The sequence below is a fragment of the Manis javanica genome, chromosome 13, assembly GCF_040802235.1.
Source record: "Manis javanica isolate MJ-LG chromosome 13, MJ_LKY, whole genome shotgun sequence".
In the NCBI taxonomy this organism is placed as follows: Eukaryota; Metazoa; Chordata; class Mammalia; order Pholidota; family Manidae; genus Manis; species Manis javanica.
The window spans coordinates 95,437,712-95,454,119 of record NC_133168.1 but is presented as its reverse complement, the minus strand read 5'-3'; the positions used below and the strand labels follow the sequence as shown (position 1 = coordinate 95,454,119).

Sequence of the window (16,408 nt, the reverse complement as noted above, 5' to 3'; positions counted from 1 at the left end):
CCTAGGGCCAGGGAGTACCTCCTGAACCCTTTCTCCCCTGGCACAGGCGCTGACCTCCCTCAAGGGATGGCAGTTCAAAGAGCTCTGGAGGCAGATGGGTTCTGTAAGCCCTGTGATCTTAGCAAGGCGCTTCCCTCTCTGGACGGAAGCCAGAGCCGGGCCTCAGCCACGCCACAGCTGGGGTGTGTCCTTAGTCCTAAGCTCTGGGAAGCCATTAGTGGGCTCTAAGCTATTAAGGGATTTTAAGCTTTGGGAGACCTAATCAGATTTGTGTCCTGAACAGGCCATGTGAGCTGCTGTGGGGGACAGGCTTGTGACAGGAGGCATCTGGGGGTGTGGGGAGGCCCGGGGTGTCAGCATGGATCGGGGGGCAGCCATGGGACAGAGAAAAGTGAGGCGGGAGGTGGGACACTGGTATTGGGCTGCAGCGGGGAAACCGGGCTCAGGGCCACCGGGCCGAAGGCATCGAGTCTGGGAGCTCGAGCCGGCCTGGACTGTGGCAGAGGTCCTGCATCTGAGGGGCCCAGTGGCCATGGCAAGGAGGCAACCGGAGCCTTGGATTCAGCGCTCAGGAGAAAAAGGAGGCATCCCTGGCCCAGAGGCAGTGACCCAGCCTAGAATAGGAGGCAGGTAGCTGGAGGAGGGGTCACGTTCAGCAGTGGACTGCAGGCCAAGCTCCAGGACTGACAGCCACACTCACGCCCGCACACTGCTCAGCAGCCTCATGTGCCCAGGGGCTCAGCTAGGAGGCGGCTGAGAAACAGCTGGGGGGTTGCTGGCAGGGAGAGTGTGACAGACCTTGCTAGAAGCTGCCCTGGGGCCCTTGAGGGGGCGCAGGAGAGACGGGGGCTCAAGAGGCAGTGGAGGGCAGGAGATGGCGCTGAGAGCCCTGGCCAGCCTCGAGGAGATGCCCACCCTTGAGCTCGCGCAATTATTTTATTCAAGAAGGTGGGGAGGACAGACGGGGGACTGAGCCGAGCCCTGAGTCCCTGAACCTCCCAGCTCAGCCCCCACAGCAGGACAGGACAAATGTCAGGGGGTGGGGACTTCAGCCCCACCCAAACAAGGTTGGGGACAGACAGTACCCAGGAATTCCGACCGGCTGTCCTCCAGGCGGACAAGGGCCAGAGCACGGGGGCCGCACGGGGCCCAGCCCACAGACCACCGGGATAGGGCTATTTGGGGGTGCTGCCGCCCTTCTTGGGCGTGGTGGGCTTCTTGCTCTGCCAGAGGTGGCCCTGGATGGTGAAGGCGTCCACGCTCATGGACATGGTCTTGGCGGGGATCTGGGTGAAGCGCTTGCGGTCCGAGTTGTACTTGTAGATGCCCTCGACCATGGCGGGCGTGACCGTCCGAGGGCCGTAGCCTGCCAGCCGTGTCAGCTCCTCCGACTCCCCGGAGAGCGTGTAGAGGGCCCGGAACTGGCAGCTGGAGTCCCGAAAGAGGATCAGGAAGTGGTTGGCCTTGCTCTTCTCAATTTCCTGGTGGGTGATGGAGGCGGTGAGCGCCGTGGTCCTGGCCCACCCGCGACCCCCCCCCAGGGCACAGCTCACCTCCAGAATGCGGTTCTTCTGCGGCTCATTGACTCTGCCCGCCAGGCAGCAGTGCGACAGGGCGTTGTGGATGATGAACTTGTTAGACTTGGCGCTGGGCTCCTTGTACAGCCGCGGACCTAGGGGCAGGGCTGTCAGTGGGGAGGCCCAGGATCAGGCAGGGCCCAGCGCTGACCCCCCTCCAGGTCCCACTTACCTGTGTACTCGGGCACCGACGCTGGGGAGGAGGCATTGCTGCCATTCTCCCAGTCCCGCTCCCGGCCCCCAGGCAGGCGGCTGGGGGACATGAGGCCGGACGGGGATGGAGCCCTGCAGGGGGACAGGAAGGGAGGGGCATGCAGTCAGTGTGGGGTGAGGCCCCCTGCTATGTGGAGGGACACAGAACACCGCAGAGCATCCTTTCTCCCCTTCAGGGGCTGATACACACTCATGCCATGTCACACTTGTAGGCACACACGTGTGCACACACAGACCCTGAGAGCCCACCTGGAACATGGCACCTGCCTGCCCAGGTCAAACTCACCGAGATGGCCTCTTCACACCGAGGTTACTGGGCGCCTCGTTGGCCACGGTTGACAGGGACAGGGTGGACTGGGAGTAGACTTTGCTGAGGCGAGAGCCTGGGGCACAGGGCTTTGGCTCAGGCGCCACCCAGAGCCCCTTTACCACAAATGCCCAAGGGGGCCTTACCCACAGGCTGGGGAGGAAATATGGGGCTAGCCCTGCCCAAGACCCTTACCCGTGTGTCCTCAGCCCCAAACAGCTAAGAGGGCCTCATCCAGGAAGCCCCAGAGAGCTCTGGGCCAGCCCTGGCCAACACCTCTGACCGCACTTCGTAGCTGCCCCCATCTCTCTGGAAATCTCCATCCAGCAGGTGAGGGCATCCCTACCTGAGACCCCTACCAGCCCACACTGGCCCTGCCCACTCTAGATGTACCCTCCCCTCCCCATGTACCCGGGGAGCCTCACCCATCCAGCCCTGGAAAGGGGCAGGCCAGCCACCCCAGGGCCCTTACCCAGCAGGCTGCGGGCAGGGCTCCGTGCCAGGGCCGAGTCATCACAGCAGCCAGAGCGTGGCCGGGGGGCTCTCCGCCCGCCCCGGCCTGGCCCCCCTGTCCCTGCCGCCCGTGGCCGCAGCACCTTGTCAAGGTCGTCCATCAGCTTCAGCTGGGCCCGGCGTTCATACTCCAGCCGCGTGAATTCGCCCCGCCGGGGGCCCACCTCCTCCTCGGCTGGGACGCGGGCAGCAGAGGCCACAGGAGCAGCCACCGGGGCTGTGGGGGCTGGCAGACCGGGGGCAGCAGCCTCCTGAGCCAGCCTGCAGATGAAGGGACCAAGCAGTCAGGCTGCGGCCCTGGTGGCAGGGGTCCCCAGGCCATGCCCAGCCTCACCTCGCAGCCTCCTCCCTCCGCTGCTCCTTTTCAGCCTCCTGCCACTGCTTCCGCCGCCGCGCCTCCTCTGCCCGCCGTTGCTGCCGCTCCAGAAGGCTGGCCCGCTTCTGGGCCATCTCATCCTCGGGCTTGTCCTCACCCTGCAGGCAGGCACCAAGTCCAGCGGCTGATCTTCCACTGACCCGGCTTGCCAGCCACTCACCTGTCCTCTCATTTTTGTAATTGGCCTGAAGGCATTTGGTCAGCACCTACCTTGTGCACAATCTCATGCTAGGTACTGCGGACAGCAGGGACCAGGGCAGACCCGGGTGCTGCTGCACAAAGCGCTCAGCCCAGTGGGGAAGATGACCTGGTGTCACACTGATGGGGGTGAACACCAGCAGAAGCAGCTGCCAGGCTACACTGAGGAGGGACTTCTGGACCTGGGGTACCAAGTGAGGCTTCTGGGAGGAAGCAACCCCAGAGAATAGCCAGGAGGACTTCACTGGGAGGAGCGAGGGGTGAGGAGAGCATTCCAGGCAGAGGGAACAGCAGGTGCAGAGGGAACAGCAAGTGCAAAGGCCCTATGGCTGGGGGAACGGCATAGGATGAGGTTGTAGATAAGCAGAGACTCAAGCCATGGAAGGGCTTCTTTCTAAGAACAGGGGTACAGCAGGGTTTTAAACAGGGGAGGAACAAACTCTAAATTACATTAAAACAAAACAAAACTCTGGCTGTTCAGTTAAAAATAGCCAGGGACTGGAAGATGGGCAGTAGAGACCCATCAGGACATGACTGACTACAAGTGGCCCAGACTGGGGGTGCCTTGAGGGAGGAGAGGCCAAAGAAGACCCTAGCCCAGTGTGCCCATCACCCACCCGCCCATGCTATATCCCTCTGTCCACCCCATCTGCCCGTCTGGCCACACACACCGTCCGATCATGCACTCTTCTCATCCACCAGCCCCATCCATTTGTCCGTCCCATCAGAGCCCCATCTACCCGCCCACCTGTCCACCCACCCGGGTCTCCACCCATCCCCACCCCTGACATCTGCCCACCTGGCCCCCTCCCCACTGGCTCAGGCGACTCACCTTATAGAAGAATCCTAGCCCAGCCCGGGGCTCTCCCTCTGAAGACGCCTCTTCCTCTAAGGAATCCTCAGCACCAGGGGGGCTCCCGTCTCCCTCGTCCTCAGCCGTGGGCTCCTCCAGGCTGCCCAGCGGGATCTCGATGAGGCCGGGCCGGGCTGTGGGCTCCTCAGGAGGCGATCCCTCCGCCAGGAGGATGGAGGAGCGTGTCTGCACGGGCACCTGGCTCGGCGAGAACTTGCGCAGGTGGGGAAGGCTGTCTACATCGTGGGGGGGCGTGAGCACCCTGGTCAGGGGTGTCAGCCGCAGCTCTGCCGGCCGTGTGTGCTTCGGGCTGCGGGGTGTCGGGCTGGGGCCGGGCCCAGGGCTGCGCCGGGCGGCTGGGGCACGCCGGACGGGGCTGGGAGATGAGGCTTTGGGGCCTGTCGTGGGACCTGGGATGACCCAGGCAGCAGGTGGTGGGGCAGGCCCAGGGGCCTCGGGCGGCACCAGGAGCCGCTGCTGCTGGTCCGTGAGCCGCTGCATGTCCCGCTGCAGCGAACTTAGTGCCGCGCTCAGCTTGCTGACTGCCCGGTTATAGTCCCCCAGCCCCTCAGGGGGCACTGGGCCCAGTTCTGGTGAGAAGGTCACTGCCTTGGGCCGTGGAGATGGCTCCCCCTGGCCCTCACCTGCTGGCCGCTCTGCACCAGGGGCCAGGCCCGGCTCCACCTCTGCCTCCGCCTCCCCTCCAGCCTCCCGTGGCTGCACCTGCAGGAAGGCGCTCTTGCCCAGTCGCTGGCGGTGCTTGGCAAAGATTGCCTCGATCCGCCGCTTCTGGGCCTCAATGGCCCGCCGTTTCTCCTCCAGCCGTGCTCCAAGCTCACTCATCTCTGAGCTCAAGGCCTCTGGGGCTGCTGGGGTGGCCGCCGGGGACCCTGCCTCAGCCTCAGCCTTCACCAGTTGCTTCTTGCGTTCAGCAAAGCTGGTCATCTTCACTTCAGAGTTGCTGGAGGCTGGGGATGAAGCCGCCGCCTTCGGGGAGGCCTCAGAGGGGGGCAGCGGTTTCACCACCTCCCCCACCAGGCAGGGAGATGGTTTCAAGGGGCCCTCTGGGTGGAGCAAGTAGGTGGCTGCTTTGGTGGGCCCATCGGGTGGGTAGGGGGAAGCCAGCGGTGGTTTGGAGAGTCCCTCGGGGGAGTGGAGGTAGAAGCTGCCGTCGGCAGCCCCATCCGGGAGCAGCCGGGGCTCGGCACTGTGGATGATCTGCAGGGCCTCCTCGATGGTAGGCAGATCGCCGGGCTCCGGGGGTGGCTGGGGGGTCCGGGCAGGCACGGGGCGTGGGGGACCCAGGCTGTCTGAGCTGACCGATCGGAGCAGGACGGGGTCTCCCATGACGACATCCACGTCGCTGTCCAGGCCAAAGGGGGTGCTGAACGACACAGCCTGGGAAAGGGGGCGGCTGGGGGGCCGGAGGCAGGGGTCAGCCCCTGGGACAAGCCCTGGCCCCAACTCCCCATCACCAGGCCCCTGCCAGCCTCACCTGAGCTGACGGTTCCAGGCCTTGCCAAGGGCCTCCATGTGGGACATGGATGGGGAGGACTTCAGTGAGCCTGCGAAGGGGCAGCAGGGGTGACTGACTCGGTGGTCACTATGGGGTGACTGAGGACGCTGGGTAGGGTCAGCCAGGCTGTGTCCGGGCTGAGTCACTGACAGGTCATTATGTGGGGGGATAGCCGGGAGCCATTTGGTGTCACTAGGGTGTCCTTTTAGGACAGTCACTGGGGAGGTCATTGTGGGGGGGCTGTGTCACCATGGGGTCGGGTCATTCAGGAGACATGAGGACAGCTGGGGCTGTCGTTTGGATGGGGGTCTCCGGTGACGAATCATGCTCTCCCCTCACCTGTGGATCCGCGGAGCGGGGACTGGGGCCCGCCAGGTGACAGGAGTGGGTGACGGAAGTTGAAGACAGGAGAACTGCCGAGAGATGGATGTCAGCCGAGGGGCGCCCCTCTCCATGCCCCCTCCTCTGCAGGGGGTGGAGACCAGAGCACCTCCAGCCCCAACCCGGAACTGGAGGAGGAGCCCACTGTGGCCATGGGGCCTCACTGGACGAGGGTCCCCTACCTGCTGCCACTGTTGTTCTGAGATGTGGAGGCCTCCGTGGCCCGGAGGGGGGCAGCTGCATCACAGAGAGGAGGGTCAGGCCGGGCAGGTACCCCCACCCGCCCCAGCCCTGGGCCAGGCCTCACCGTGACCATCAGGCAGGTCCTTGGCCTGCACGAAGTCAGGCTTCAGCACCTCAAAGCATAGGAACATCTCAGCCAGCAGCCCCACCAGGTTGATCTGGAGGTGGACAGCAGGGTCAGCCCCTGGGGCCTGCACCCAGGACATCTGCCTCAGCCCTTGAGGCCCCAAGATGGCCTTACCTGGAGGGGTGGTGGGACATACAGCAGGTCCTCGAGGGAGAGTGGACAGCCGCGAGGAAGGCGAGAGGCACAGAAGTCCTGCACCAGCTGGAGGTTGTACAGGCTGTCGGCCACAGACATGGGGTCCTTGAGGCACACCTCTGCAGGGGACAGGGTGGATGCCTGGGCCTGGCTCCGTGGCAAGGAGGGTAGGGCCCTGGGGAAGCGAGGCCCAGTAGCAGCCAACACACACGGGGGACCTGCGAGTTGAGCCTCAGGCCCTTCGTGAGGTGAGCACCTTGACAGGCTGCTCCATGGGACTCTGCAGCTGCTATCCTCGCCACCTGGAGCCCCAGGCTCCCTGAGAACTCAGCTCAGAAAGCTTTTCCTGACCATCCGGTGCCTTTTGGGCCAACCGACACCCGAGCATTCTTCCAGTGAACTTACAGTCTTTCTCTCCCAACCAGGATGGGAGCCACCTGAGGTCAGGAGTGTGTCTGTAATTGTTCTCATTGGATCCCTGGCACCTAAACTGGGGCCTGGCACATAGTTCACATTCCGATAAATATCTGCTGCAGGAATGACTTATATATGAAGTACAGAGTGGTTTAGACACTTGTGCAAGGTCACACAGCCAATTAGGAGAGGTTCAAACCCCGGTTTGCCAATTCTGGAAGCTGTGCTTATGATCACTGCACCACTCTGGGGATGGTCGCCTGAGCACCAGGCTCCCAAGAACAGGGTCTGGCCCAGGCCCACTCACTCACCCTCGAGCCGCAAGAGCTGTGGACAGTAGCAATGGATCGTGGCGGCCAGCGCAGCCCCACTCGCCAGGTCCTGGAGGCTGGTCACGGTGGGGAAGCAGGGGGCGCGTCGAGCCACAGCGCGGTCCTTGCGGTACCGGATCTGCAGGTGGGAGCCGGGTCAGGTCAGAGGTCAGGCTGGCCCCCAGAACAGTGGTCTTGCAGGCTGGGCAGGGAGGCCTGGGGTTTCCGCCACAAGGGGGCGTGAAGCCGGGGGTCCCAGAGCCAGAGTGGGGGGGCCAGCCTGGAGCAGGAGAAGGGCAGCAGCGAGAGGCAAAGGAGGTGTCTGCGAGCAGCCAGGCCAGCAGCAGGGACTGGGGTCAGGGACTCCTGGCGCCCTGGGGCGGGGGATACATTACCATGGGGGGTTTGCTCCCCGACTCCTTCAAACAGAAGGCAATTGCGTGCTGGGGGGAGAGGAGCGGCCGTCAGCAGGGTGGGAGGGTGCTGACTTGCTGGGCCCCCAAGCACACCTCTGGGGAGATGGCCCTGACCCCTGCCCTAAGCCCTGGACGTCCAGCTCCCTGACTGCTCTGGCCGGCTTTGGGGACCCCAGCTCCTCCCAGCCCTGAGGAACCCCACAGAGCAGCCTCCCATGCAGGGAATCCTCCCTGGACAAAAGACACAGGCCCCAGCTCAAGGAGGGGATGCGGAGGAAGCAGGTAGGCAGGAGAGGAACCCCCAACCCAGGCCCCAGTGTGGGGGGAGGGGGCCCCAGAGTGAGCAAAGGTGGGGACCCTATCCAGCCCAGTCTACCCCCACTTTCAGGGATGAACACCCCTACTCAAAGCTGGGGTTTGCCCTTAGGGAGGCTGGCGAGTCTCAGGAAGGGTCTCCTACCCACTTGTGGTTTGAGGGGCTTCCTCTTGGCTAGGGGGTCTTCTCCATGTGCCCTCCCCATTGGGGGTCAGGACCCACGTGTCTGATGGGCTGGGGTCCCCCCACCTTAGCTTAGAAAGGAAGCTGAGGGAGGGCGTTCTTCCCTCTTGGTTAACGGGACGGGAGGAGTCTGTCCTCAAAGCCAACAGAGACAACTACCCCTTCTCCTGGTTCACAGAGGGGCGCCCTGTCCCCCAGGGCTGGGGCCCCCCTCCTTTGCTCACAGCTGCGGGGAGGTAGGAGAGGGAGCAGGCAGGCAGGCAGAAGGCAGGCAGGGCAGAGAGACGGCCCCACTTACAGGAACCAGCTTCCAGTACCAGCGTGTGGGGCACTGAGGCCAGAGAGGCAGAGAAGAGAGCAGTGAGGGAGGGGGAGGGCAGAGAGAGAGAGAGGGTCACCTCGGCCCTCCAGGGCAGGCATGGCCTCGAGGCACGGCGCCCCTGGCCGCCCCCCCCCATCCTTCCACCCGCTGAACCACTGCCCTGGCCTCACCGACGGCTGCGCAGGCGCCACCCCATCCGCAGGTGCCGCGGGGGATGCTCTCTGGGCGGCTTCCTGCTCCGTCTTCTCCTGCAGCCGCCGGATAGTCTGGGGAGCAGGCAGAGGTCAGCGCTCCACTGGGCAGGCCCGCCCTGGGCCCGCCCTGGCCCAACCCCACCTACCGTGTCCACCCAGAAGAGGAGCTTGTGCTCCAAGCTGGCCAGGGCCAAGGGCCCAGGCAGGGTCTTTGTCCACTCCAGGGCGAAGGCGACCACGAGGGCATCAATGACAGCGAGGTGGGCTCCCTGCGGGGGCAAGCGCTGAGGGTGAGGGCAGAGGGGGTCCCATGAGGAGGAAGAGCCTGCAGGGGGGGAGTCTGAGGAGCAGGCAGGCTTCTGGGCAGTGCCTCCGGGAAGGAGCTGGGACGGGGGTCCTGGAGGAGCCCCCTCGGTGGACCACACCTTCAGGTCCCAAACAAGGCCTTACCAGGGCGCGGGCGACGCAGGCAGAGCAAGGCCCAGAGAAGGGCCTTTTGGGAGGAGCCGGGCACGGTAGGAGGGGCCTTTCGGGGAGGGGCCCGCCTGGTTAGGGGGCGTTTGGGGAGGGACAGGCGTGGTGGGAACTTTTGGGAGGAGCCGGCCCGGTGGGTGGGGTCAGGCAGGCCTGGTGGGCGGGGCCTCAGGAGAAAGCAAGGCCTGGTAGGGGGCTTTGGGGGGAAGCTTGACCTGGTGGGAGGGGCCTAGCCGGCAGGGGCGGGGCCTACCATGAGGAGAGGCTGGTGCCTGAGGTCAGCCTCCTGCACTGGGCGCTCCGGCAGGGCGGGTACCGTGCCCCTCCGTGCCAGCAGGGCCAGCAGCGCCGAGGGGCTGGGGGGCGACTCGAGCTGCGGCAGCACCTGGCGCCAGGCCCGGCAGTAGAGCTCGGCCGAGAGCAGCAGCCGCGTCACCGGGGGCTTCACATGCTCCTGCGCGTACTGGTCCGTGTAGAAGGGCTCCCACAGCTCTGGGGGCACATGCTCTGTGGGGGAGACGGCGGGTCAGGGCAGCCGGGCACCCCCCACACACGCACGCAATCACATCGCCCCAGTTAACGAGGGGCTCGGGGGCTGGCCCAGGAAGGGGGAGTAGGGGACCCGGGCTGGGACCTCTCGCGCAGGTGGGAGAAGTCGGCCAGGGGAAGGGGGACAGTGGTTCAGGCAGAGGGGCCGCAGGTAAAGGCGCAGCGCGGGGAGATGACGGGGCTCTTAGACCCAGGAGGGGGAGGCCAACGGGATGGGGTCTTGTTGGGGACCAATACAGACCCCTCTCCCCAATAACAATATCACTTAATCAATCTCCCTGGGTGCCCCGCACCAACCGTGAGGCCTCATTTACACTTTACCAACCCTAGGAAGAAGTAGATCCGATTTACAGATGAGAAAACTGAGGCACAGAGAAGGGAGGTAATCTGCCCAAGGCCACACAGCTGGGCAAGGCTGGGACTGGGATTCAAACTCAGGCCTGGAGCTGACTCCACACCTTCTCTGGGCTTGCAGGCAAGGGTGGAAGGAGCTGAGGAGTTGGGGGGCTTGCCAGCCAGCACCAAGATCAGACACTGGGCAGAGGGCAGACTGCAGACACTTTGAGGGGGTGAATGGTCTGAACCTGGCAACTGAAGGGAGGAGCTGGGGAAAGAGGGTGGCACCCAGGGCCCCACTGGGTCTGAAGGGGAAGAAGGGGGAAAGGGTGGTGGCTGTGATGGGGGTACAGAAGGGGCAGCAAGTGAGGGGCTGGCGTTGTGGAGAGATCCATGTTCAAGAGGCAGCAATGTGGAGGGAGAGGTACACGGCAGGGCCCCCAAGACGAGCCGGGGGTCGGGGGAACTATCCAAATAAGCTGTCAGAATGGTGTGGGCAGGTCCAGGAGGAGGTGACAGGCCAACATGGGGGTCCTTCCCTCAAGGGGGGCCTTCCAGGGAGGCCCCACTCTTATTCCAAGCAGGCCAGGTGTTCTGTATTTCGGGGTTCTCTGTGTTTTTGAGTGATTGGGGGGCAGGATGCTAAAACATCTGAATGTGACCTGCCAGATCTGCAGGTACCTGTCTTCACAGTCCGCTCCTTAGAGACCCTGTCCCCTCACCAGCAAGGACCCTGGCATCCTCCTTCACTGCCTCCTACTCCAGCTCCTCCCCCGCACCCTAAAATCACGCTGCACCTTCCCACTTAACGAGCCCCTCTCAGCCGAGCACCCTGAAAGAAGAGGTCTCCAGGTTCTGCTTCCTTCCACCCAACCCCCCAATCCGGCTCCTGCCCCCCAGCCCTGGCCTCCCAAGGCCGGCGGTGGCTGGCCAACTCACAACAGTGGGCCCCTATCTCGCCTGGGCTCTTTGCCCAGCACCTCCCTGTTCCAGAAGCCTTCCTCCCCCAGGCTTCCAGGGTCCCATCCTTCTCTTTCCCACCACTTTAGCCAGGCCTGCTCCCCATGTGCCCTTCCAATGCCGGGCTCCTGATAGCTCTGTCTGAGCGGCCTCGTACACAGACATGCCACCCCACTCCCCACCAGCTATGACGGTCATCTGAGCACTGCCACCTGCTGCAGCCCAGGCGGCCTGTCCCGCTGCCCTCGGGGCATTTTCCATAAGCCTCTGTCTGCATCTTGCTCCAAACCTTTTCCTTCTGTCTGTCCCCATAGCAGTGAGAAATCACCTCCTTCACTTCACCCCTGCCGCCCAACAGCTCGTCAGCTATCTGGTTTCAACCTCCTGGAATCTCCTGAATCCAAATCCTCCTTCCCATTGCCCCAGCCTCCGGCACATATCCTGCTGCTAATAGCAAAATTCAACAAGTTGCTTTCCCACACGACTTGTCAGGGCCCTTTGAGATGGAACCCTGAGCTAGTGTTACCAACAGCTCGTGTTTCTTGAGCACTTTATGCCCGCGTGTCTCCACCTGGGCACTACCAGCGCTCTTTGACTGTCCTGTGCGTTCTAAGAGGTTGCGCAGAATCCCTGGTTTCTACTCACTAGATGCCAGTGGTGTGGCAAACTGTGGGAACTGAAAGAGTCTCCAGAAATGCCAAGCGTCCCCTACGGGGCAAACTATCCCCTGGCTGAGAACCACGGCTCTATGCTCTAGAACGTTTACTGAGCATTTACCATATCACAGCGCGGTCTGATAGTAATACCATGCCCCCCACATATGCAGTTTTCAATTTTCCAGGAGCCACATTAAAAAACTAGGAACGAGTAACGTTTGAGTAATACGTTTAACCCAAGATACAGCCAAGAAATCACTCCAACAATGTAAGCACAAACATCATGAGGACGAGACAGTTCACCGTCCTTTTTTGTTTCTCTGTATCATCTTCAGCAGCTGCTGTGTATTTTGTTTGTAGCACATCTCGATTAACAGCCGCATGTGGCTAGTGGCCACATGGGACAGCACAGCTGGCATTTATACCTCGACTACCTTGCAGGCATTTGCTCATTGAACTCTCAGGATGCATTCTTATCCCCACTGTACAGATGAGAAAACCGAGACCACAGAAGGGAGCGAATTTGCCCACGATTGCACAGCTAGTAAATGGCCGAGCTGACGTGACCTCACCTTCCCCACACATCACACTGACATTCTGAAGGCATGAAGGCCTGCATGTGGTGTTTCCCAAACTTGCTGACAGATGGCACCCTTTCTTATCTCTGAGCTAGAATTCTGCAGATCCCAAAGGCGAGCCTTCCTGCGCAGCCTCCTCATACCTGTGCCTTGCGGCCACCAGAACCACCCCTCCCCCATCCACTAATCCTCCAGCACTACTGCATAACTCATCTCATCTTGTCAGTGCCCAGATACCTTCCGTGGTTCCCCAGTGCCCTCAGATCCCCACCCAGGACCTGAGAGGTCCTCCACAGTCCTAGCCCCTTGCCCCCCACTTCCCTGGCCATCCCCAGGACCTGCACATTCTTCTCTGAGAACTCCCTGCTGATCCACACCCTAGCCCTTTGCCCAAGTCCCCTCCTTCCCCTGGCAAACTCCTATGCATCCTGCAAGGACCAAATCCTCCCCACCCCCTGCCTTCCCTTCTCGTCCCCTCCCTGGAAGATTTCAGGGACTTCCTCCACCCGATGGCCCCACTGTCCACTCTGCACCACACCCCTCTCTCTGAGTCTGTCCCATCCTCTCCTCTCTGTCCTGAACACCCAGCACCAGCCTGGCACCCACTAAGGTATCAGTAAGGTAGAGTCCCAGAGTTCACAAATCAAGCTGAGCTCACTCCCCAATTCCCTCAGCCCCCTGTTTAGAGGTGGGTGAGGGACAGGTTGAACTGAACCCTCAGTGAAGGTGTCACACAGCTCCAGGAGCTGAATCAGCATGAACACAGTGGGTGAGTCAGGGCATGTCCTCAGGGGAACCTCACCTTGCTTTCTGCAAAATGGGACAGCAATTTCTGCTCTGTCCCCCGACCAAGAGATGATGAATAATATTAATATTATTAATAAAAATAACCACCACCGATCACAGCAGCAGTACTGACAGCGAGCATCTGTTAGCATGTACCACGTGCCACACGTAGTATGGAATCCTTAAGTCCATACATACTCCCTCCACCGACCAGCAGTCCAGCGAAGGAGAGACTGGGGTCCCAATCCCCCTGTCCTGGCCTGAGAGTGGGTGTCCCCCAGACATTTGTGGAATGGATAAATAAGTGAACAAATGCCTTCTTTCACAGAGGGGGAAATGGAAGCTTAGAGAATTGGGTCAATTCATCCACAATCTGCTGGACCTGGGGCTCAAACCCAATTCTTTGAATTCCCAAAGTGGAGCTCTCTCTGGCTCCATAACCTGGGATGTGAGCGGCTGAGGTGGGCCTGGCTGTCTCCCCCACTCCACTCAGCCCCTTTCTTCCTCCAGCAGATCCTGGAAGCAGACAAGACCCAGAGTGCGTCTTGCATGTGAGGGTGCAGGGGAAAGACTGGCAGAAAGAGAAAAAGAGGCTTGGGTGGAACCAAGAGTCGGACAGCTGTCACCCAGACCCACACCCAGAACAGGTTGATCTGGGAAGGCCACCGACGTGGGGGATGGGCCATGCCCAGCTGGTGCCAAGACCAGGAGGCAGGTCCAGTGGGCGGGCAGGGCGTGGGGGTGGGGGGGAAAGGCCCAGACCTTAATTAACCCGTCTTCCCCACCGCTGGGCTCTGGCTCCCAGCTCGGGCTGTGCTGGGGCCGCCCCAGGGCTCTGACTTCACCAGCCCAGGGCCTCGAAAACCAGGGACCCTCCCGCATCCTCCTCCTTAGGGTGGCCCGACTCCTCCACGCACGTGGGCCTGGGAGACGGAGGAGAGGATGTGCCCTGCGGGGGGAGGCCCTGCACCTGGGTCCCCACCCCAGGCGCTCCGGGATAAGCCATTTCCCTTCTCCCGGGCTCGCCAGACTCCTAGGCAAAATGGGGTAATAAGTCACAGCTGCCAGCCGGACTCACGGAGGCGACAGCGAGGTTCCCGGAGCCGCCCTCGCCGGCCGCAGCGCAGGGAGGGCAGGCGCGGGGTGCGGGTCCCGGCTGCGGGGCGCGGGCGCGTGATGGGAGTAAGGGGGAGGGCGTGTGGCGCCAGGCCGCCCCGGCGACCCCCACCCCCGCTCACCTGGGCTCCAGGCGCCGGGGTCTCCGCGCGGAGCCGGGACGCCGGCCCCACCCCCACCGCGCTCCCGCGGCCCGGCGGCCAAAGTCCACGGCCCGGGCCGAGCAGGAAGCCCGGAGGCCCGGGGACCCCCGGCGGCCGGCGCTATTGTTCCCACGGCCCCGGCCTCCCGGCGCGGCGCTCCGCCCCCCGCACCTGCCGCCCTCCGGCCCCGTACCTGCGCCCCCGAACGCGGCCCGCAGCACCCACGCCAGGCTGGCCGCCGCCTTGGCCCGCGCGAAGTCGTACTGGTCCAGCGACTTGATCTCGGGCACCAGGAAGGTCCTCCGCAGCGGCCCGGGCCCGGGGGGCGCCGCCTCCACCATGGCGGCGCCGGGGCTGCGGGCCGGTCCGCGCTCGCCGGGCTGGGCTGCGCCGCGCTCGCCCCCGGGCCGGGCCCGCCGCCGCCGAGCCAGGTGCGGCCGCTCGCGCTCGCGACGCTGCGTCGGCCCCGCCCCGGGGGCGGAGCCCAGGTGCGCCCCGCCCCCGGCCCGGACCCCGACCCGCGCCGCTGGCCCGGCCGCGCGCCGCCCGGTGGGGCGCGCCCGGACTGCGAGGCCGGCGGGAGGCTGCAGGGACGCGCGGGGGCGCGGGGGCGCGCGCACTGGGGAGGGCCGGGGACCCTCTGCTCGCGGACGGGTGTGCGGACAAAGTGTAGATCCTCGCGTGCGAGCGGGGGCGTTTGTGCAGGGTGCTCCTTCCCACAGTGCGCGTGGGTGCACCTGTTTCCGACCGTGCGCTGAGAGCGCACAAAAATGTGTCTATTCGCATCAGTGTGTGTTTCTGAATGCATGTCGACGGTGAACGAATGTTTATGGGTGGGTGTCTGCGTGTCCGTATCAGGGCGTGACTGTGACAGCACGTGTATGTGTGTGTCCGTGTTTTTTCATGCGTTTTGTGTTCAAGGATCTGTATCCTGAGAATATAGTGTGCGTGTCAGTGGCCTTGTGAGTGTGCATCGCAGTGTGCTTGTGTTTTGTACAAGGTGTGATCAGTGTCAGTGAAGGGGTATGTGTGAGAAACTGCAAGTGTATTTGCACAGGAGCGTGGCGAATTGTATCAATGAGGATGGTTGGATGGCTGTTACTGGGTGTATTTGCAAACGTTTGCGTGTGTATTGGTGTTAACAACAGAATTTGTTGGGGGTTCCGACTGTGTGTAGGTGGGGGAGTGTTTGTGTCCAAGTGCATTTGTATACAGCTGAGCGTGGTTAAGTACATGTTGGGTGTGTATATGTGGGGAGCATTTTCAGAATGTATCTTTGTGCATATATGTGTATTTACATATGAATATATCTGTGGGTAACTGCATTTGAACACATGGTGTGAACTTAGTGTGACAGTGTGTAAAATTGAGAATGTAAAGTTCCAATGCGTGTGCATGTGTACCTGGGAATTGCGTTCTGCATTAGTAAATGTGTTGGTGTGTGGTAGGAGTCTGTATGTCAGATTGGAGGTGTGTGTGAATGTATTTGTGTGTATGAGTGTGCAGATATTTGTGTAATGCGCGCGATTGTGTGGGTGTCACTGGGTGTATCTGTCAGTGTCTGAGCCTCTGTTTGTGGATGTTTGTGTTCCTTTGTGTTTTTGTGTCAAAACATCCTCTGTGTGCCTCTTAACTGTGTGTAATTATGAACAGTGTGTGTGTTTGTGAAAGTTAGGCCTTTGTGGGCCTGCATGTGTAGGTGCATAAATATGGATATAGTTGAGTGTGTGTGGTAAGTGTCCATGTGTATTTGGGTTTGTATGTTATCTGTTTACATGAGTGTTGACACGTATTACTTTCTGAGTGTATTTGTGTGTGTGAAGTTGGGGTTTACATTTGTGTGAATGTGTGGATGTTTGTATGGATCTGTGTGTGAGCATGAGTGTGACAAGGCACACAGGTGTGTCTGCTTTCTGAATATGAACTGAGGGGACGTCTTTTGTTATGTGTGAGCACATCTGTGGGCATCTGGTGTGCCCGGTTGTGAATATATGAGTGTAGTACGTGTATAGGTGTGTGTGTATAAGCAGCTGTGTTTTGAATGGCTTGGTGGGCGTGTAAGGGTAGTATGTGTGTGCACCTAGGGGCATCAGTGTGTCATATGGAAATGAGACCAGGTAGGTGCATACCATGTAATGGAATGTGTGAATTTGAGCCTTTACAAGTATGGATGGCATTTCAGTCCACACACACATGTGCACACACACACACACAC

General features: G+C 61.8%; 1 protein-coding gene across 2 annotated transcripts; it reads right to left on the bottom strand.

Moving 5' to 3' along the window:
- Positions 1 to 922: 922 nt before the first annotated feature.
- Positions 923 to 14,621, bottom strand: CAMSAP3 (calmodulin regulated spectrin associated protein family member 3). 2 transcript variants are annotated; one of them, XM_037018366.2, is made up of 19 exons: positions 14,387 to 14,621; positions 9,323 to 9,576; positions 8,742 to 8,864; positions 8,572 to 8,667; positions 8,378 to 8,410; positions 7,560 to 7,607; positions 7,165 to 7,303; positions 6,419 to 6,558; positions 6,242 to 6,335; positions 6,117 to 6,171; positions 5,893 to 5,966; positions 5,533 to 5,602; positions 4,017 to 5,451; positions 2,945 to 3,084; positions 2,570 to 2,871; positions 2,077 to 2,173; positions 1,750 to 1,862; positions 1,554 to 1,672; positions 923 to 1,481 (listed from the first exon to the last, which is right to left on the bottom strand). In XM_037018366.2, the coding sequence occupies exons 1-19, from the start codon at positions 14,532 to 14,534 to the stop codon at positions 1,176 to 1,178; spliced, it is 3,786 nt and encodes a 1,261-aa protein (XP_036874261.2). In that variant the 5' UTR covers positions 14,535 to 14,621; the 3' UTR covers positions 923 to 1,175. The 2 variants fall into 2 exon arrangements, with proteins under 2 accessions (XP_036874261.2, XP_036874265.2); XM_037018370.2 differs by lacking the exons at positions 7,560 to 7,607; positions 8,378 to 8,410 and having other exon boundaries at positions 14,387 to 14,620.
- Positions 14,622 to 16,408: the final 1,787 nt, after the last annotated feature.

What these genes read in the sequence shown, in the direction of transcription:
- CAMSAP3 (XM_037018366.2), bottom strand. Translation starts at nt 14,534, where the DNA reads ATGGTGGAGGCGGCGCCCCCCGGGCCCGGGCCGCTGCGGAGGACCTTC. An exon ending in CCCGCTCCGCGGATCCACAG is followed by an intron (nt 5,603 to 5,892) that starts GTGAGGGGAGAG and finishes GCCCCTTCGCAG; the next exon opens with GCTCACTGAAGTCCTCCCCA. An exon ending in AGAAGAACCGCATTCTGGAG is followed by an intron (nt 1,482 to 1,553) that starts GTGAGCTGTGCC and finishes ATCACCCACCAG; the next exon opens with GAAATTGAGAAGAGCAAGGC.